Raw genomic sequence first — 21,742 nt, 5'->3', positions numbered from 1 at the left:
AAATGTATTTGCTAAAAGCCAGTGTGGTAGATGTAAACCATTAAATGTGTCTGATGCTGAGGCAGGGATCTTGATCTACGTTTCCTTTTCAAAAAGAAAATCTTGCTTAGCTCTCAAACCACAAAAATCAGACCGAGATGTTCAGTTTTATTGGCATTTCAGGCACACAAGAGAGTCTGGGCTATAAAACTGAAATATTTTACATGTGCACAACTGACTTATTCAGCAGTTTACGTTACACTCAACTGCTCTGACTTCCCTGGTTACTGGCGGGATAAAATATTTTTGTGGCTTTTAATTTTTGAGATTTTGTTCAATAATTCATTTGTCCTAAAAGAGGAAGTTAAGATTCTAGGCTCTTTGCACTTAGAAGCATACTAATAATACTGTAGAAAAAAAATAATCGTGAATGAGGAGGAGAGGTTATAGAAACGTTGGGGTTTTTTATTTACGTCCTTCCGTCCTCCCCTCCGTAAAGGCGCTAACCTTCTCTAGCCATTTAAACATGCACCGGACGAGACCTTCTTTCTAGGATGGCTTGAGAAGGGTTTCATCATCATTTCCTCACTCACCTAGAGGAGAACAGATTCCTGGATACAGACACTTCAGATATACAGTGTAGCCAAGTTATTTAAAAAGAAAACCAGCTTGACAGAAATATGATATGGTTTAACGTCTAGAGCTGTCTCCGCTGCATTGCCCCTTTTGATGTTTATTGCATTCGGGCTTCAACTCCACAAAGCAAAAAACGTGGTCACCTGATGTTAAATGATGGCAGTAGCCTCTATAAAAGCGCTCCATCATGGCCAGCTAACAACATTTAGTTGCGTCCGTATCTTTCCCCTAGAATTCACACTGTGAATCCTTTTAAGATCACTGCACAGATCAGCAGTACACCTCCTTTATCAGGACTGCATGAAGGCGGCTCAAGAGGGAGCTCGGCCAGGACGGGGAGTGAGCTGGGAGGGGAGTACACCACGATTGTTGCCTGCTAGTAGAATAGTTCCAGTGGAATAACTGAGCTGCGACGACGGGTTTGTCTACACAGAGCCCGAGTTCCAGCCCAACCTGCAACTTCAAGGCACTGTCTGTCTACACAGCTACATTTAGAGCGCTAGTGTGAGAACCCACAACCCCGCTAGGCGGCTGGGTACCCTAAGGTCCATGCACAGGACACTCTGAACTTAGTATCTGATCCATATCCCCTTCGATTAGCAATACCCCGCACAAGCCCATTTCCAGGCCTCCCGTGGTGAACGTCCGCCATCTGCTGGAATCTCCAGAGAAACGATCTTATTTGTCAACCGTAGCGTGAGCACCACCACATGATAAAGTGAAGTAGGTCAAGTGAAACTACAGAGAGTGAACAGCAGGTAGATTCGTGGCATGGAAGGGCTGCAGAAAAGGAGAATCTCACTGTGGTTCCGAATACAAGGAATCGAAGGTTAAGGACATAACCTGCTCCACCTAAAAGGGGCACACTGCACATTGCCTAAACTGAAAGATGCAGTGGGAGAAAGTTTAGAGTGGCTATTAGGACAGGCTGCTCTCTCTTGGAGAGGCACCTGGGACAGTTTGCAATGTCATGGGAGACAGGAAGACCACTAACAGATTTACGATGGAGATAAATACTCTGACTCAGAATAGGGAGGTGGATGCGCTTGCTGAATACCAGCCTGCACTTGCCATGGCATGGGAAATGGATTAAGATGGAAATCTGTTTCTGTACATCCATGAATTCCACACTCCAAGTCTGGAAATCGACTAATCGGTTCTTCTCGCTTGATGAAGACCTAGGTCTAATCCCAAAGGGCAGATACAGACCGTAATAGCGTATAAGAGTCTATCCCATTCCAAGAAAACAACACACATCTTGGTCTCAAAAGGTGGCTTAAATTAAAGTTATACAATGTGGGCCAAATGCTCTGTTGGTACATGCAGTGCGTTTGGCTTCTCATCTGGGTATAAACACCAGACACACAAATTCATTAGAGACTAACAAATTTATTTGAGCATAAACTTTCGTGAGCTACAGCTCACTTCATCCGATGAAGTGAGCTGTAGCTCACGAAAGCTTATGCTCAAATAAATTTGTTAGTCTCTAAGGTGCAACAAGTCCTCCTTTTCTTTTTGCGAATACAGACTAACACGGCTGCTACTCAAACAAATTCATTAGCTGTCCCAGCCTGCACGATTGCTATTTTGGACAGACTTGTGAAGAGAGTTTTCATGTATCAAGCTTAAAAATTTAAAAGATTTTCTACCGCCAGTGAAGTACACATACGGACACACACACACACTCTTACTTTAACAGCTTATTTGCACCCCTGGCTTTGCCAGTCTCTGCTTTATCCAAACACAGATTTCCCAAAACATGTCATAACAAGGCTCTGACGCTTATTTAGGTTTAGTTAAAACAACAGCAGCTGCTTCAGCTAACTCCTCATTGGAATTCTTTGCCACAGGGGGTTAAAGAAAACATTAGTTTTATCTACGGTACGCGATATCCTAGAAACTACTTTCATAGCCTGTGTGCAGATTTGACATGCAGCTGTATGGACTCGTTTACATCTCAACTGAAGTGAAATACGCACGAACTGTAGCTTTCCCCAGATTTTCCATGTCCGTTAAAACCCACGTAGAAAATAGGAAGGAAGTTCATTTCTTACCTATATCTCATGCCCGTCTTGTGAGCTGTGCAATCTTCCAGCGAGAGCCCGTGCATTTTGAGAAACTCTTCCATGGTTTTGGCTTGTGCTGCCACTCGGACATCTCGCAGTCGCTGCAGCTCCACCACATCCGTATGGCGAACCTGGTGGAGACCCCAGTCCGAGTGGTACCGGCTGGCTACGCTTCTCAGGCTTTCGCTGTATGTCATGGACAGCATTCTGCTGCCGGATTTGGAAATCTGCAATTTTTTCCAGATATTAAATGCTTAACTGAATCTACACACAAGATCTGTGTCCTTCTGGAGGCAGGTGTTTAACATTCCCTCTCCATCAGCTAGTAGTGACCTTGCAGGGCACAAACTCACAAAACCAAAACTCCTCCTCTCCAGCTCAGCCAGACAACAAGTAAAACACGTCAGCACCTCTAGTAAACGCTCCTACGCTCACACAGCAAACAGACACTACACTTGCACATGTCCACAGAAGTCACGTTCTGCTTGCTGGAAGGAAGATCGTCCCTAGAGCTCATCCACATACCTGAGAAACTGAAGTCACGAGCAAGTCAAGAAGAACCCTGAGCTACTTTTAAACTGCAAAATAATTTAATTAATCAAAACAAAAGGTTTCCGCATAAAAACCAAGCCTCACAGAGAACGCAGCATGAAATAAAGCAGAGCTAGGTGGAATGCTCAGTTGCAAGGCTTGAAGCTGCTTTTGGTCATACGGTGACAAACTGCTGAATGCATATTGAGCATTAATACTAGACATGCGTTCATGCCAGCATGCACTGAAGCTGCGCCTCTTTAGGAAACCCTCACTGTGACGGATTCTGAAGGATTACAAGGGCGGCTTTTAGAAATGTTTGGGGTTTTAACTATGCAACAACTGGGATCTTTTTTTTAAAAACAACAGAATGAATTGCTCTTCTGGGGCGTGATCAGCCCCCACTGAACTCAGTGAGAGTCTTTCCTTTGACCACAACAGAAGCTGGATCAGGTGCTGAATCCTTTAGGCTTGGGGACTAAGAGACCTTCGCTCTGTGATAAGTTAGGAAGAGTTACGTCAATTCCTTCACTCAGTACCGTACATGAGACAGATATTCTGTGTGAACGCAATGAAGATCAAACCAACACCCTTCACTTGGAGACAAAAAAGGCCTGCAATTTTGTAATCTAAGGCATCTCAGCTTTATCTGCATTAGGCACTTCCTCATGTATTGAAAGCACCTAAACGGTCTCATGGTTAAGAATGAAGATTTAGGATTTCCACTGACAGAGGCTACAGAAAACCCGCAGGGCATTATTTGCAAAATGTTTCAGAAGAAAAGCCACACCAACACCACTTTGTGATTCAGTGGTGCTGCTAAAAACTTTCCCTTAGAGCAGTTACTTTGAAAACTTAATTAGAATGAAAGATGTCATGACGGCTGTGGCAGAGAGTAAAAAACTGCACTTGTTTGCACACTGTCCAGTGCCTGCATATACGCTGTAGAAGGTGTAATTAGTAAATGTCTAGGTATAGTCTTTGGAAAAATCCCTATATGAATGTAACCATCCTGGAAAGCTCAGAGATCTAAGAAGTCTTTAGCAAGAACATTTTTAGCTTTGCTGGATGATTCACCATTACCTGATTTGTCTTCAAGCTTTTGCAAACAAGTTGCAGATCATCACATTTATTTCTCTCAGCAGAAAAAAAAATGATTTCTTCAGCTGCTTAAACTTCAGCGTATGTTAGAAGTTGGTACTGTGTCACTGTCACAAAAACCTTGTAGCATGGACTTGTCAGATTGATGTTACAGATGTTTTCATACTGAATGCCTCTTTTCTGGTTGCAGAACAATTACATGGATATTATAGATAGTTATTCCAGTGTATTCTGGCAGGGAAACTAGAAATGTATCAAACAGCGAAGTGCTCTCTGCATCAAGAGTTTGTGCCAGTTTGTAGATCAAAATCTGGCAGTTTGTGGTTCTTCAGATTTCTAATGGCTCCTCTGATTAGATCACTGATCCTGGGTTTTTTAGCTGGTTGCTGGTTTGTGAGCGCTTGCCCAATATGGTTTGCCCCTCGGTATCTGGTTAAATACATGCTCCACAGAAAATGCCACAAAAGAATTTTTTGGGGGCATTGCATGGATTTGAGTGAACAACATAAAAGCAGAAGTTTAATCTGGTGTCAATCGGCATAACTCCATGAGTGGAGTACACTGATTGACACCGGACAAGGATCTGGCTGTCACAGTCAGGCCAAAATGCATGTCTGCACCGTCTGGAAAGCAGGAAAAGTTAGCAATCTTATTCGTGCATAAAAGTTCCACCTCAAAGTGGACGCAGCACCCTCTCTCAGCTAGACCCCCGCCCCAAGAGGGGAACACAGTGACAATGGCTTGCAGCAGCTAACTCTTCCGGGACTCTTGGCTGGCTGCACTCTTCAGAGGAAAATGCAATGTCTATGCAGCGGACTGCTGCAATCCGTGCATTGAGCCAATATTTTTATCTGCAGCAGCATGCACGGCACAGGACCACGTCATCGAATTTCCATTCAATGCAGGCTGCTGAAAATAACCTGCTGACTGTGCACCAGACCAGCTGGTCTCTGTGAGTGACAGCACACAAACCCCTCCACCACACCAGGGTGCTTTTCGGCAGCGTGAGGATGGGAAGAGAGCTTATGATGTTTCCCCATGGCTTTTTAAAACACTCAAAGTATTCGATGTTTCAGGTGCCTGAAGTTAAGCTCTGTGGCCATAAGCAGGCACATAAATAAGTGCCCTGATTTTCAGAGAAGCTGGGGTCCTACAGCCCCCCGTTGAAGTCAATGCTCAGGGCCACTGGAAATCAGGCCATGTGTTTAGATACGAAGTAGGCTCCCCCTGTGGAAATGTTGGCCCTAGTATTTTATCAGTGCCTGCGGGTCACAGTTAGCGCGCTGGACAAGATGGTGCCATTCGTACCTGACCAAAGGAAGCCGACAGCGGCGTGGATAAGTTTGGAAGCACATACCAGTTAACCACAACTGCACACGGACGCTGATGCAATCTGCTTTTAGGGCCCTTCCAGTTTTCATCCTGGCAGGATGAATTCCAGTTTCTCATTGTTTTTAAAGAATGAAAATTGAGGTGATATGGACCCAGATCAAGTTTTTATGTTGGGGCCAGAGGTCCCAATCAAGAGCTCCAGAATTTTGCACTGAAGGTACTGGGGAAAACTCTGAGTCTGTTTCAGGGGTCAGGGCTGCTCTCACTTCTGAATCTAGTGCAAACCTGGAGTCTGTGGGTTGAACCAGAAAATGCAAAGTTAGGACATGTCCAGAAATCTAGCTGTAGTCTCCAAAGAGGTGTTAGATGGGTAGCACGGACAGCGGTAGAAGCATCAACAATTCTTCCAGCAAACAAACAACCAGCACTTGCTCTTCCCTATGCGACACCAGCACGTTGACACCACAGTTGTACATTAGATGCAGTGATATAGCTTAGTTCTCAGTTTCTCAGCAAAACACAAGGCATAAGAATAACGACTATATAATTGCTTTTCCTGAGACAAACTCATAAGCGTCAGATGCAAGCTAAATTTTGCAGTATTTTCTCTCAAAGAGCACAGAAGATGCATCACTTTTCCAACCAACTGTAACCTCAAAAGAATCAATAACCATTAGTGTGCAAGAAATTAATGTGAAAAACCCCAAGAATTCCTGTAACAAACATTATTTCAAGAAATCTTTAAAAAAATCCTCAGATTTAGTAAATAATGTAGTGATCAAAATCCACACTTTCATACAATGTCCTGGGGAGTTAAATAGCTGGGCACGCTTTTTAGAAAGAGCTTCATAAAATCACTGAAGTTAGAAATGGAAAAAAGTACTCCATCCTCTTGCCAATACAGGGTCACTTATTCGGACTATGTTTTGCAGTGCTTTGGACATTTGCAACACATGTCTTCCAGTGAAACTACTGGTCAGGATCTTCTGCATTTGATAGTCACATTTTCCACTCTTCTTTCACATCAAATATGAGGATTTTCCCATTTCCTGCTTCACTGCAGCACCCAAGGAGTTCTACCAAACTTAGTGTCTAAGGGTCTGATGCAAGCAATGAGAATTTCACCTGAGTAAGGAGGGAAGGGCTGGACTATATGAAAAATGAAGGACTGTATTTAAAGAGTAAAAGCAGAAATTAGTAAGCCTGCTAGTATATATACCTGTGTACCTAGCGTCACAAGAATTCTCTGGACGGATGCAGGCAGCTCTCCCGGTTCCATTTCTTGTACTATTTGCTGATTGAGGACTTAATACAAATTAGAGGCAAACCTACAATCCTGCACAGTAGTTTTTTAGGGTCCTGTCCAGTTGCAATTAAAGTCATCGGACAGACTGAGATCAGTGGGAGCTGGACCTGACCTGGCTTGAGGAGCGCAGGGCTGGCTGAACAGAGGCACAGCTTGAACATGGCATCTCAACCTCTGTGTATTTACGCTTTTGGTTAACATTACTTAGCCACAAGTGTCGACAGCAGGGTAAAGCCATTTTAATCACCAATACATAGTCACAGTCGTTTATAAAAAATAATTTAACGCAACATGGACATGAACAAAATTGCAGTTTGGGATTATAAAACCTGCAAAAGCCTAAACAAAAAATATAAAAATGCACAAGTGACTGTTAAATTATCTCAGATTTCCAGTCTGTTTTTATGCATCACAAAAAACAAAAGAACATGACACAAGAATTTCAGCAAACAAAAATTAATTGTATTTTCTAGAACGTGTACAGCAATTAAAAACATAAGAAGTTCCAACATGCATCACACGTTTGAAAGGCGGAACGAGCAGAGGCTATATTGAGAAAGCAGTGATCTAAAGTAAGCAAATTAGCAGCTGGTTTCTATTAATAACAGTTTTATTCTTTAAAATATAAACATAGAACTTGCTTGAGTCAACAGTTTGGAGGTAACTGAACTGCCTTCTCTAAAATATACACAAACCATACGAACACGGAATTCACTTGTACAGTGGAACTAACTGAGAATATTCAAGATACCCAGCTCCGAAGACATGATAAAATCTATTGTAACATCACCAGAAATGGGAAAAACCCTAACATTTACGAGCCAGCAGCACCAGTTAGAAGGTATAAACAGACAGTTTACAAATAGGATTAGTTTCAACCAGACACATCGTAGCTTAGGCATCTGTTTCTCTTGTAAAAGATTTATTTCTCATTTTCCTACAGGCAGAAAGCTACTGAGCTACCAAGAGTTCCTGCCTCCACCAACGGAGCACGCATCTTGCTTTAAAAGAAAAAATACAAGATCCTAAAAATTATCTCCTAGACCACTTCCTATGTTAAGAAAGCACAGATTATCTATCAATACATATACATATTTCATAATATCAAAAGGACTCTGCCTGTCTTTTCCGATAGCTTCAGGAAAAACACAAACTCACCCGGTTTCTTGGAATCCTGCTCATTAAAAGAAAAGTTCTAGCTTATTAGGGGTTCCTCAGATAGCTATAAAAGAAAGTACGGGTGGGTTGTTTTTTTTTTTTCCCATCATGGGAGTGTCAAAACTAAATGTCAAAAGCAATTGGTGAATAAGACAGTCACTCCAGAGCCAAGTTTTTTAGTAGGCGCTCCATTAGTTCTATTAGGGTATTTTCCTCTTAGCAAACAGAAGCTAAATTATTCATGACCTTCTCCCTCTCTAAAAGCCTGTGGATGTGCAGCCGCTTTATGAATATTGGCATCATTTACTTTTTTATAGAGCAGATACTTGTCAGATGCTGTGGACAGGCACATCCCAACGATAGGTTCCACCTCTAACGAGCCATAGTTCTGATGATGAGCTATTGTGGTGGCAAGTGCTATAGCAATGCCTATAAATAAACTGGAAGTGCAGTTCCTTCTGTCACGCTGGAGTAACTCCCTTGGAGTTAGTGGCATTACACTGGTATTAAACCAGTGCAACAGGGAATCAGGATCTGCAGCTGAACAGTGTGACACTGGCAGACCAGGTGTCAGCTCATGCCAAGGCCCCAGGCCTCACTGAACACTTACAAATGCAGAGCTGGAAATCAGTCTTGCTTACCTGTGTGTGAGCGCTATCCAAATAGATATTAAATGTTAAGTTGATAAGAATGTGTTTAGATTTTATGAAACGCTGGTAGGATGCAGCATGTATTGATCTCATTTATAATCTCTACAGCCCATGGTATAAAATTATACTGTTTGGTACACATCTTGTGTACCAGAGGAGCACTTTACCTGAATCAATGCTTCTTTTCCTGTTTAGTAAGTTACACAATTTACAGAGGTTTACAATGCAATCAAAGGACAGACTTTGTTGACTGCATTACTAACTCCATCCAGGAAGGAGAGACCTGCACATGAACTCATCCCATCAGCTTGAATTCTGGGCTCCGGGGGGGAATAAAAATCACTGACAAGGAGAAACTGGTCTCTTTGCTGTTTGGCCTCTCACAAGGGCTGGAGCTAAGGAACAAAAGTAAAGATCCCCAGGGTCAACCTGGGTTAGCCCTAAAACACATTCAGTGGACAGATTACAACATTTTACAACAAGATTACAACATTTCTGTCACCACAGACTAACTTATTTGTGCATATATATTGCCCATTTTAACCTGTAAATAATTCTCTCATTTCTTTTTCCTAGTTAAAAAATCCTTTGTTAGTTTACTCTTGGATTGGCTACAAGCATTGTCTTTGGTGAGAGCTCTAAGGTACAGATTGACTTGGGTTACGTGACTGGTTTCTTGGGACCTGAATCTTTAATGATTTTTGGTGTGACCATTTATAGAATCATAGGACTGGAAGGGACCTCGGGATCTAGTCCAGTCCCCTGCACTCATGGATTTATTGCTAAGTCCAGCTTGCCTGAGTGGCAAGATAGACTGAAGTGCCTGAGGGGACTGTCTGTGATACCATGGTAAGACTGGCACACTGCTTCGGGAGTTCCTATTTGTTACTGGGTTGGTGAAATCTAATTATAGAACATACCACCAGGTTGGGGTGTCTGCCCTGCTTTTTGATAGTCTGCCCTGAGGTTGGCATTCACAGTCATGAACCACTCCAGACACCACGACAAACAGTTTGAAGTAAAAACTTTTCTCCAGTACGTTGTTTGAAAACAAATACTAAGAACAGTTATATTATACACAGATAGATATTAAAAGCTCTTGCTATTTGTGAAAGCAAAGGTTTCATGGAGACTTTCATTATAACCTTCTAATATTCTCAATGTCTAAAGAAGTTCTCTTAACTGGCAGAAGTTTTCCATGCTTGGTCTAAGCCCAGATGCGAGTTTGTCAGGCCAAATGTATGGACTCACTTTTAAGTCACACCCAGGTAAAAGGAGAAAAACCAAAACACACTTTTTACAGCAGAAAGAATAAGACTATTTGGATGTAAACCAAAAAATGACTAAAAACTACAAATTGAGACTCACTAGGTTAGTAAGAAGAAAAGGAGGACTTGTGGCACCTTAGAGACTAACAAATTTACTTGAGCATCAGCTTTCGTGAGCTACAGCTCACTTCATAGGATGCATACCATGGAACTACTAGGTTCGTAGTTCTCCGAGATTGCTAGAGAAGCAGCATACTGACGGGAGAATCAGTTCTGCACAGGGCCATGTGACATTTCCACTACGTTCAGAATTCCAACACTATTTAGTGAGGCCGTGGAATCACAAATACACAACAGCCGTGAGCTAGGCAGGTGAGGTGTCTAAACGGTTATTTTCACTGTGGAGTTGAATACTTTTTTTTGACCAAGTGGCTGTGGAAGTGCACAGTGAACTCAGGAGAGAGATTTAAGGGTGAGGGGGGAATCAAACACAAAAAACGTCAGGGTCACCTTTTACACACTCAAAAGTCAGGAGGAAATGCAGAGTTTATGGGGCCCAATACTGAAGTTTAACTAAATCGTGCTCATCTCAGCACTAGGGGATGGAGTTTGAGGGGGCATTCGGACAACCTGGATCCCGTGGCTGGCCAGAACCCAGTGCAAGTTAGAGCAACATTGTGGCTGTTCCAATTCACTCCCACCTGCCACAGTCACTGCCACCTGCCATTAGAGTAGCTGCGGATTGCCAGAGGGATGCCACCCCCCACAATGCACTTCCTACCCCACGGCTGTAACAGCATGGCACAGGGCACTCTATGCCATCCAAAGATTCTACCTCACCAGGGGAGCCATTAGCTGGCCAGTTACACTTTCCAGCCCTTTGGGACCGCTGCAGTGGCAGAAAAGGACTTGAACTGGGCCACAGATCAGGCCAGCGGTGCTCTCATGGAGCATTTTGAATGGCTAGTTACATGGCCAAAAGTAACCTACACTGGGCCCAGGTCTGCTCAGTGCTTATAGGTTACTAGAAAGTGAAAACAATAATAGATTTCTACGAAGTTCCCAAGAGGCATTACCTTGTCTTTTGAATTGTCTGCTTTGAGCGTTTACACATAGCCTTACATTATGATATGTTCGGGCACACGGGTCACTGCTAAATGGCGAACATAAAGCCACCAAATACACTAATAAAATAAAGAGAAAAAGAACATTTATAAAGCTCTGACTCTGCAAACATGCTCACATGTAGCTTCAAGCCCTGGCACAGTCCCCCTGATCCTTAAGGGACTGTCTCGTACTTAAACAGGTTAGGAAGCATTTGCAGGATCGGGGGCAATAGAACGTCGATGGTAAATCACCCTTTGATGTCTGTGGTGCGGAGTCACACCTGAAGAGAGCACATGTCAAGCAAAGCCAGTGGGAGTCCATGAGATCCTATTAAGGAGAAAAGCGCATGAGGAGTTTTAACTTTTTAATCCATCCTCTCTTTTCAGTGGTACTAATAAGTGGCCATTACTAATACTGACCATGTGCCAAACAACTCATCTGAATTGTTCTTTAGATTTCTTCCATGCCTAGAATTCCCCACATGTCCATAAACCACCTGTTGATTGCTCAAGGTAATAAATATTAACTGAAAAGTATTTCCATTATTTGTGCAGCATTAGTGATTAGTCGTTTTGCTTTAATGAGCTATTTAATCATTGCTTTGCATATTGATGTAGAGTCAGTGTAGCTGAGTGATCACTAACTACATATCTAGGAATGCATGAGGATAAAATGTTATGACAGTGTTAATGCTGCAAAAACAGGAACATCATGAAAACTATTACTCTGCCAGTGGTTTAAGACACTTCTCCCTCTTTTATAATCTTACCTTTCCCCCTCTCTTGCCCCATCCCCCTTCTGTTACAATACTTATTCTGTTTCATTCATGTGGCTTTATGTATGTGTAAGCTGAGAACATCAATTAACGAAGAAGTGTGCAGATTTGGGCTAGAGTGCCAAAAGCAGCCTCATACTTCCTTATCATCCACACTTGTGTCTGGACCAGTGATTGGTTCAGCAATTTGCTGTACTGTTACATCATTAACTTAAGCCTCCAGCAATGTTCAAATAGTTTCCAGCACTCCATTAACACGGTGTTTGTAGGGGGTAAATGGTTCCTTCGATTTTAGACAGTAAAAGGAAGAAGAAAAATTATTTCGTCTTAGACCCAAGGTAATGGTGTTTCTCTTAATGCACTTATCCAGATTAACAGGGCCTGGACAAGAGCTCTGGGGAAAAACAAGTAGGTCTGGGTTTTGCCAACACATCCTCTCAGTTGTGTAGCAGCCTCACCCTGAGAAATATGCGTGTGTTGTAGCTGAGTGAAAAGACAGGAGTATTGACACCACCACACTCTTGTATCCTGTACGACTATTTTTGACCCGAAGACGTCAGGACACAAGTATCCCCATTTCTGATTTTGAAAATATGGTCCCCTTAGTATGCAATGGGTTCCGAGTGCCAGAATGGAGATTGCTCCATTATCTTAGCTGAAAGAGCCACGGCTGCACTCTGCTACACCCAGATTCTAGGCTCCCTTGAATGTAGGGTGGCCAGACAGCAAATGTGAAAAATCGGGATGGGGATAATAGGAGCCCATATAAGAAAAAGACCCCAAAATCAGGACATCTGGACACTCTACTTGAACGGCTGAGTCAACGTAAACATATATTTCATTGGATGATCAACACACCACAGACTAACATTTTGGCTACGGAGCTCCCCACCAGGCTCCTAATCTCCCCCAACCCTCATCCCATGTCTCAGAGAAGTGACAAATTTATTATGTGCCACAGGCTGTACCTCTGGCTCTGCAGGCCAAAGTTTTCAGAAGTGACTCGCCAATTTGGACAACTCCATTTTTACATATCCAACTAGTAATACTTTAAAAGGAGCTTGATTTTCAGAAAGAGCTAAGCTCCCATGTCAGGGAATCAGGCCCCTTTAAGGGGTCTCAAGCTGGTCACCCAAAAACGGAGGCACCAAAAATCACTAGTCACTAATCTTAGCCAATAAACGTAAGATGGTACTGTCCCTTCTGGCCAGCGTAATAATGTATGTGAAAAGGTCAAGTCTCTCTTTCTCTCTCAACAAGGATGGGATGGAGTTGTAACCAAATTTGTACACTAGACTGTCCTGGGTTTTTTATTTTGATCATTGCCATTTCTGATCTGGCAATTCTTCGGATTTCCAACACACTGCCATCCAAAAGCACTTCACACTTTGCTAAATTATTGTAAACAAATTGCGCACGCGCACACACACTTCTTATTTTGCCTAGGATTAAATTAAATGCAGCCATCTCAGTAATTTAAACGATAGTTCAGCTAATCTGTACAGGTTAATTTTCACAAGCTGAACAATATACATACTTCTGCAGCACAAGCATGAAAACAAGGACCGTGCAAGTAGCTGGCTGAATTTGAATTGCAGAGCTGATCTTCTAACTTTTCCATTCTGTAAGGATAAGGCCTTTTCCTGTAGCCATATGGTAAGGCCTAAGACCTTTGTCTGCTGCCATATTAAGAAGCAGGAAGTCGCATTCTCACATTCCATCTAAATTACATTAAAACACTGTAATATCGGGCCAATAAGAAGGAGATCCTGTCCTAATATCACCCACTATCACCAGACTAAGAAACAGGTCTTAAAATGGTTAAAGAAAACTTAGTTTGATAGCATCCTGTCAGGCAAGAAATCACTTATCAGTAGCTGTGGTTGTGAAATCCTCATTTCTTTACTATTTTATCTTTATGGTCCCCACTTCCTTATTGTTTGTCTGTATGGTCTCTGTCTGGTTCTTTGATTGTTTCTGTCTGTAACACAATTAATTTTGCTAGGTGTAAATTAATTAAGGTGGCGGGCTCTGATTGGTTAGAGAATTTTGTTACAATATGTTAGGATTGGTTAGTAAAATTTTACTAAAATGATTGGTTAAGATGCTGTTAAGCAGGAGTCAAGTTTCACTATATAAACTGGGGTCCAAGAGGAAGTTCTTTGGGAACCAACTCCAGGACATAGCCCCAAGAACAGAGGTGCCAGACCTCAACACCCTGCCAATGACACCCTGCAGAAACTGGAGTCCCCGAGATGGACCTGATCCTGACTGGCCATCAAGAAAAGTTCAACAGTCTTATTGGGAGTGGTAAGCATTGTACGTGTAGCGTGTGCATTCTGTTTTGGTGATTGTTAATAAACAGCGGGTAAGTAGGATATTACTATGTAAGGCTCTTTCACTGGTAAAAGACCCCTTAAACCCACAAAAGATTAAGCCCCGAGTCCACAGGGAATGGGAGTTTGCTCAAAGTCCAGGGGAGTAGAGCCCAGAGGAGTAGAGCCCACGTAGGGGTAAAGTTAGAGTGCTTAATTAAGAGGGTTACACCTGAGCCCTAGGAACAGGTTGACGGTGGGTGCCTAAATTAAGAGGGTTACGTCTTGAGCCCTAGGAACTAGGTAGAGGTGGGTGCCTAGAGTGCGCAAGTGACAGAGAATTTTGTGCGGATAACAATTCCCTTCAGGCTGCCAGAGCCAACACCTGCTGAGGTTGATGATACATAACATATCCTGGTGTATGACGGGTTGAGACCCCTTCTGAAACGTGCCCTTCCGTAATTATACCCATCACTACTTTTCAGTCCCATTTTTTATAAAAAAATAACAGACTCTGTTACCTGTAGAACTGGAGCTGTCGTTTGGGACTCCCGTACCGAGCACTTCCGACAGCAAGGGAAAGAAAGAAGAAATATTCCACAAATCGCATTAACAACTGGGAAGTGCCAGAAACAGAAAGCTCAGTCTCAGTTCATCCTGCAATGATCTTTGTGCTCTAGCAAACCCGTTCGGTTCATCTCCATCAAAGTCTCTATAAGGGTTTAATGTCTGCACAGTTTCTCTTCACTAGGAGGAGCTGAAAAGCTCTGTGTAAGCTTGACAACAATGCCACCAAGTGAGGGAAAGAATTATGGGCACAAAATCTGTGCAAGGCACGTGCGCGAGCGGACTCTGGCTCACCTGATTCAACAGAATGTCATTCAATGTTAAAAAATAAAGCGAAATACAGAAAACATACTCTTAAACCCTTAAATGTAATAGATTATTTGAAAAGAAATTGATGAGTGACCCATTCCTTAAAACAACAGGCACCAAATCTCAGAAGGAAGCTTAAATATTGTTTATGCTATCCAGTGTTTGCACAGTTCTGGAAATGACTTTTCTGTAAGCATCTTCAAAAATCAAGGTTTGGATTTTAGGATAGAATAGTGGCTGCCTCAGAGGGTCACGACAACTGCAAAACATGTGCTCCCCGTAACAAAGAGAACTTCTGGGTCATCGGGGAAGCTATAAACTCGCTCGCATGGCTCACCTGTAAATCATCCCTGGAGAGCCAGTCTGTCTTAGCGAGAGTCGAGCAGGGGAGTCAGTGGTAGATTCTGGATACATCGAGCCAGCCTCAGTTTTCAAGCTCCGTTTTCTTTTTTACCTTCTAAAAAGATATAGAATAAAAAGTTACAACCAGAATAAATTGAATTTTTAAAGCACATGAATTTTTGTGTTTCCTCTCATTACTTTCTCTCAGTGACCATGGAATATTCCCACTGGTTGGAGCTGATGTGGGGCTCAGGACTCTGGGTTCTAATCCTGCCTCTACCACTAATTAACCATGAGCTATCAGGCAGATCACCACCTCTGGGAATAATACGGATGGCCATGAGACCATAGGTTAGGAGCTCTCAAACTGGGGGCTGGGACCCTTGAGGGGGTTGCAAGGTTATTACGTGGGGGGGAGGGGGTCGTGAGATGTCAGCCTCCACTCCACACCCTGCTTTGTCTCCAGCATTTATAATGGTGTTAAATATATAAAAAGTGTTTTTAATTTATATGGCGGGGTCGCACTCAGAGGCTGCTAGGTGAAAGGGGTCACCAGTACAAAAGTCTGAGAACCACTACCGTTGGTCTATTGCTAGTACCAGACGCTGCAGAGTGGAAGATAATTATGGAATAACCTCCCAATGGGGGACATCTCATCCTGACCCCCACTCAGCTGGGGGTTATGTCCTGAGTCAGGAGAGGTTACATACTTTTCACATAAATTGCATGATTTTAAAAATCCTGCTGAGTTTGTTCTCATTATCCATGTACACGTCAAATTTCTTCTGAATGCTGCTCAGCAAACACGTCAATGACATACTGTGGCAATGAGATCCACAGGTTAATTATGAATTGTGAAGAGGAGTATTTCCTTTTATTGGTTTTAAATTCTCTGCTGTTCGCTTTCATTGAATGTCCCCTTGTTCTCCTATTCCAAGAAAGGCTAATTAGGGGTATCCAATGTTTCATTTCTATACCCCTATCTTGTCGTCCCCCCTTGCTCATCTCCTCTTTAAACTGATGAATCTGAACTGTATTGATCTCTCTTCATCTGGAAAACTTTCCACCCTCTCGTCACTCTCATTACCTGTCAGTGCCTCCTATTTCTGCTATATCCTTTTAGACACAGGGCGACCACTATTTCAAGTGGCAGAGGCATTTTAAGTACAAGGGTTGAAATTGCACTTAATAGTTAGATGACATGCCACCAGCAGCTGTGATCCCATCGACACTAGGACTGCCCTGATGTCGTCCCTGCCAGAGAGAACAGACATCAGCAACAGTGGGAAAACGTGCAGACAGGTCTCAAGAAACTCTAGGTATATCCCTTCTCATCAGAACTATGCCAGAACTCAGGAAACTTTATATAAACATAGATGCTTTAGATACTTCAAGGTCAAACTATGTAAATGTCCAAGTGCCCACGACACTAGACTATTGATAAGGAAGAACAGATTTGTATTTATACTTTAATGCTAGGGGTTTCAAAAGGTGCTTAACTTCTCTAGCCCAACTCCTACTGAAAGTCAGGGGAAGGGGGTCACTCATTCCTTCAGGCAGCTTTCAGAAATCGCAGCCTAAATTCGCAGAGGCTCTGTTACTGATTTTGGATCTTACACCTTGCTTGAAACACACATATGTACATGCAAATTTTTTTCATCTTTAGCAGGACTGTGGATTATTAGTTGCACAAAAATTAAGCACAACCAAGTGACAACTGAAGAAGCTGCTGTAACTTTGTGCCTAGGTCATCTGCAGCTGTGGAACAAGCCAAATCGAGATGTTTTCTTGTTAATTATCTAGCACCCAAAGCTATGCTGAGCACCTAACAACTGGATTGGCAAACATACAGTATGAACTGCCACATCTTAAATGGCATAAACTATGTACCAACTATGAGAGGATGAGAGAACAAACCACATGAACGGATGTGCGATCACGTTGCTTATTGCACTATTAGAAGGTGCTTGGGTACCATGGTGTTGGGCACAGTATAAGTATCCATATAGACTAGAACAGAACACAGAAAGTGAACAAAACTAGAGCAGCAAACTCCATCTCAATCCCTCCTGCAACATGCTCCATATGATTCTTGAAGCCTCTGAGTTCATAACTCAGGAATCATTTTGAAGCAGTTCATCATCATCTGTGACCTATAACTCACACCTGGAGTAGGCACTTCACGCTATCAGTCAACCCAGACAACAGCATCATGCATCTCCATGAATCAGGACAAGTGCAAATCTGTGGATGAAAAATAGCAGCCTGCTTCCAAAGGATGGTCATAGCTACTATGGTGGAGTTTGAAGCTCCAGCCTTATGTTTCCCTGTTTTTTAACCAGCCAGAATTCCAGAAAATACCCAAGAATACCAACCAGCAAATTCAGAGAAACCAAACTGCAGAACAATACCATTCAAAGGCAGAGTTCTCAGTTGCGTAGTTCGTTTACAGTCAGGGAAACAGCCCTGCCCCATTAAACACATGGGCCTTGCGTGTGGGGGTCTGTACTTACGAGTAACTGAGCATTGCATTGTACTGCTCCATTCCCATATTGTTTCAAAGTCATTAAATGCCAGTTTAAATCAACAGATGCCTGACTCCACCATAAACACAGAAATGATTCTTCAAAAGTCAACAATACAAACAAGTCATGAAAGGGCCATCTCTAAATCTCACAGAGGGGAAGTTACAACGACGTGCAGGGTAGGGAGGGGTGGGAAGGGGAATACAGATGGGGCCTGAAGAATAGCTCCTACAGAATGGAGATGGTACTCTTGATGCTCAAGAGCTGTACTGAAACAGCGAGACAGCCAGAGGGCAGCAGATGAAACAGAAACAGAGCAGTTCCACAAGGATTCACCCTCTCCCTCTTCAAATTCCCCATCCCTCACCCACATGGAGGTAGGCAGAGTGAGAAGAGACGAGACAACCGGGGTCCTGACTAGTGCGAAGGTTGCGTTAGCAAAGCTCTGCCCTGCGTCGGAGGTTTCTTCACACTTTCCCTTTACTAAAGTCTATGAAGTTTGATGCCTGAAACATTAAAAACGTTTTCCTAGCCAGAGATTCGAGTGCGGAGGTTTCCGTGCTAGACGGAAGAGAAAATACTTCAGATTTTCCTGCAAACATAGTGTGATTGGAGAAATGGGATTATAAAAGTACCAGCAGGAACTGTGCTTATCTGCATACTGCTAACCTGATTTGCCAACCCATTAAATGTGAAGAGGAAAACCTGAGGTTTTTAAAGAAAAGGCATTTCATGGCCCCGCAAAGACTCATCTACTAGATTTTCCCCCCCACACAGAGTTGCACTATTGTAATTTAAGGTGTAATTTTAAATTGGTTTAATGAAACCAGTGTGAAAGGCTGTGTTGACACTTAGTTTAAACCAGGCTTATTTTGGTCTTAAGTTGATCAGGAAGAAGTTCAAGATAAACCAAAATAAGCCCACTCACACTGAAATTGGAGTATCCGCACAGGGGTTTGTACTGGTTTAAATAAACCGGTCTAATTACACGGGGACAAGTGTGTATATAGACAAAGCTGTAGGCACATATGTAAATGTTTCCCAGGTCAGAGGCTTTGGGTCCTCTCTGCCCTTGTAACCATGTCCCTCCACCCCCAGCCTATACAATGGATGTCTTTGTCATGAGCAATTCTGGGGGAGGAGAAAAACATGATATTTGGTTTCTTTTGCCTTTGCCTTTTAAACCTGTTATTTCCTTTGGCTACAGCTAGAGCAGCCTGAGGCCAGGTCCATAGTACAGCCCTATCTCTCTATAACCACGTCGCTCAGGGGTGTGGAAAATCCAGACCCGTGAGCGATGTACTTATACCCACCTAACCCCCTGCACAGACAACAGGCTTCTCCCATTGACACAGCTGGGGCCTCTCAGGGAGGTGGATTAAATATGCCAATAGGAGCTGTCCTGTATGTAAAGATAAACCCTCAGATGCGATGGTCGGTAGCAAGAGTGCATTTGTGTACGTGTAGTCTGGCTGCTCCGCGATTCTAGTCCACTGCTCTTGCGACGAGTCCTTCACACCGTTATGTCTTTCTCCAATTCGATGAAGTTAGCATTAAAAACAGAACAACAAAAATACCACAAGGGAACTGCCAAGCAGGTTCTCCCCAAGGCACGGCGGGCAGGAATGTAGTAAAACACATGCTCTACCCAAAGGGGCATGTTGTAAAATAGGTCACTGAAGAACAAACTACGCTTTGCCCCCCAGAGTGACTGGGGATGGGGGGGAGCTCACACTACACGTCAGAAGAACAGAGTAAGGAGATGTCGCCTGGTCCATTGCCTCCTCCTTCCCCATCCCTGTCCCTGCTCTCCTTCTCCAGGTGGGACAGGCAGGTCAGAGTGAAAGAGAATATCACAACCCAGGGCACACAGTGCAAAGAGAATGAAGCTCTAACTAGTCAACAGGCAACCTGAGAAGTTCACCATCATTCCCCCTCCCTGCCAGTGAAACCAAAGAGCTCTGAACAGTAGCCTCTCCCCCACGCCAAGAAACAGCAACACCTCACCGACCGCTGGCTCTGGACGGAAGCCACACAGCAAAGCATGGAGGCCTTAAGGCTGGGCAAGCTGGCCCGTGCATCAGAACAGCAGGGGTAGAAAATGAGGAAAGGAAGCCAAGTGCGTAAGGCGATAAAACACCCGCAATCTATGCAGGGCTGAAGGCATGAAACAAATACCTTCTCTTTCATAGGTTTCTACGCAGCCAGCACAGAGCCAGACCACATAAGTCACCCTTCAACCTGCCCTTCAAATACCTTGAAATGAAATTTAATAAAGTGCCCAAAGGAAATCAAATTTGCTAATATGTTCATCCTGCATTATCTCACTTGCTTCAAATCCCTCCACAGGGCTCATCAGAGGGAAGCACAGGTTTGTTGAATTTAATACTTTTTGGGGGGCAGAACTGCCTGTCGCCTTTTAATTCTGTATCCAGCCAGTGCCATCTGCTGTCAAGTCTCCTCTCCTAGCTCTGGTCAGGGTTACAGTAAAATTCAATGCTCTTTTATACACATTAATTTTTTAAAGTAAGCAGTCTTTTCTCCCCCACAAAAATTCCTTTACCCTGGAATCAACTAGCCAATTTCATCCCACATAGGAAATGAAACATTTCCAGAATCCTGGTCTAGCTTTCTTCAGTAACTCTGAATTCCAGACACACACACACCTCCGACCTGACTGGAATGCTGAACGGACTTCCAGCTGCTCTGCAGCCAGTGCTACCCAATAGAAATCAACTGCATCAGTCAAGTAACCAATCCCTCCAGAGACATGACGCTGAAAATAACGGAGTGCAAGTTACAGCCCCTGCACCAAACCTGCAGAGCTCAGAACAGGAGCAAGTCAGGGAAATAACAACAGAGCCCTGCAACACTGCACAGCCCACCCAAATGAACTGTTGCATAATAATAGTGGAGAGAGGGAGCTCACATCTCTTAATGGGGACTGGAGAGGTTGGGGAGTCTAGTGATGCCGGAGACTTTGGAGGGGGGAAGGGATGGGAAACGGGGTGGCAGTTTCTCTCTTAAGCACCCCATGTTGCAGCATTTGCACACAGTACCTGAGCAGACAGAACCAGGGCTGCAAACAGCTGCTCATAACTGGTGGGAAGCATGGAGGGTGCCAGGAGGATGTTAAAATGAAACACGGCCTAAGATGCTTGGGTGTGTGCATGGGGAACAGGGGAGTAGAACCCGGACTCCAAGATGGGACAGCCAGTAATGTCGGAAGTGGTCGGCATTATCCTAGTCAGACGATGAGAATCCTGAGGGGTTAACTGGTTAACCCAGAGTCTAAGTGAGTGTTGCAAGTTGCGTGTCTTTTATTCTACACGTCTAGAGCACGTGGATAGCTGCAGTCTAAAAATAGACTCACTTGGCTCATTAAAAAAAAATAAAGGAAGAGATTCAACCTCAACGCCTTCCTCCCTCCTTTCCTCCCTCCCTTCCTCCCTCCCTCCCCAGCCAACAGCCGATTTTGTATGAACCAATGTATGGCTCCAGTAAAGAAAGCCATGGACACTGTATTTGCAGAAAGGCAAACAGGAGAATATGAGATACTGTTCGCTTCATTAGGCCACTTCTCAGCAGCAATGTTCTTTGGTTACTATTAGGAAAGGGGTGAATCCTGTCAAGGCTGAAGCTTTGCAAACCTCAAACTGTGTTCTGCAAGTTTGCTAAAGTTCCTCTGAGTTCACGAACGCTTTCTCCCCTGCAATGTAAACCAACCCGCCCCAACAAACCACATGCTTTTCTTTCCTAGCTGAAAGGAACATAA

The 21,742-nt window shown here is 43.5% G+C and overlaps 1 protein-coding gene across 17 annotated transcripts in view; it reads right to left on the bottom strand.

Moving 5' to 3' along the window:
- Positions 1–21,742, bottom strand: part of KCNAB2 (potassium voltage-gated channel subfamily A regulatory beta subunit 2) — a 108,186-nt gene that overhangs the window by 50,041 nt on the left and 36,403 nt on the right. For 8 of the 17 annotated variants that reach the window (XM_037881246.2, XM_037881244.2, XM_007070152.4 and 5 more), the window contains 2 exons: positions 15,438–15,557; positions 14,746–14,787 (listed from right to left, as the gene is read on the bottom strand). In XM_037881246.2, coding sequence (XP_037737174.1) covers positions 14,746–14,787; positions 15,438–15,514 — 119 coding nt within the window. In that variant the 5' untranslated portion in view covers positions 15,515–15,557. Of the gene's footprint in view, positions 1–14,745; positions 14,788–15,437; positions 15,558–16,529; positions 16,704–21,742 lie in introns of those variants that run through there. The other 9 variants (XM_043531820.1, XM_037881248.2, XM_043531823.1 and 6 more) reach the window with 2 other exon arrangements.

Source organism: Chelonia mydas, chromosome 18 (genome assembly GCF_015237465.2).
Source record: "Chelonia mydas isolate rCheMyd1 chromosome 18, rCheMyd1.pri.v2, whole genome shotgun sequence".
In the NCBI taxonomy this organism is placed as follows: Eukaryota; Metazoa; Chordata; order Testudines; family Cheloniidae; genus Chelonia; species Chelonia mydas.
Note: the sequence above shows the minus strand (reverse complement) of the source record. Positions and strands in the feature narration are given on the sequence as shown.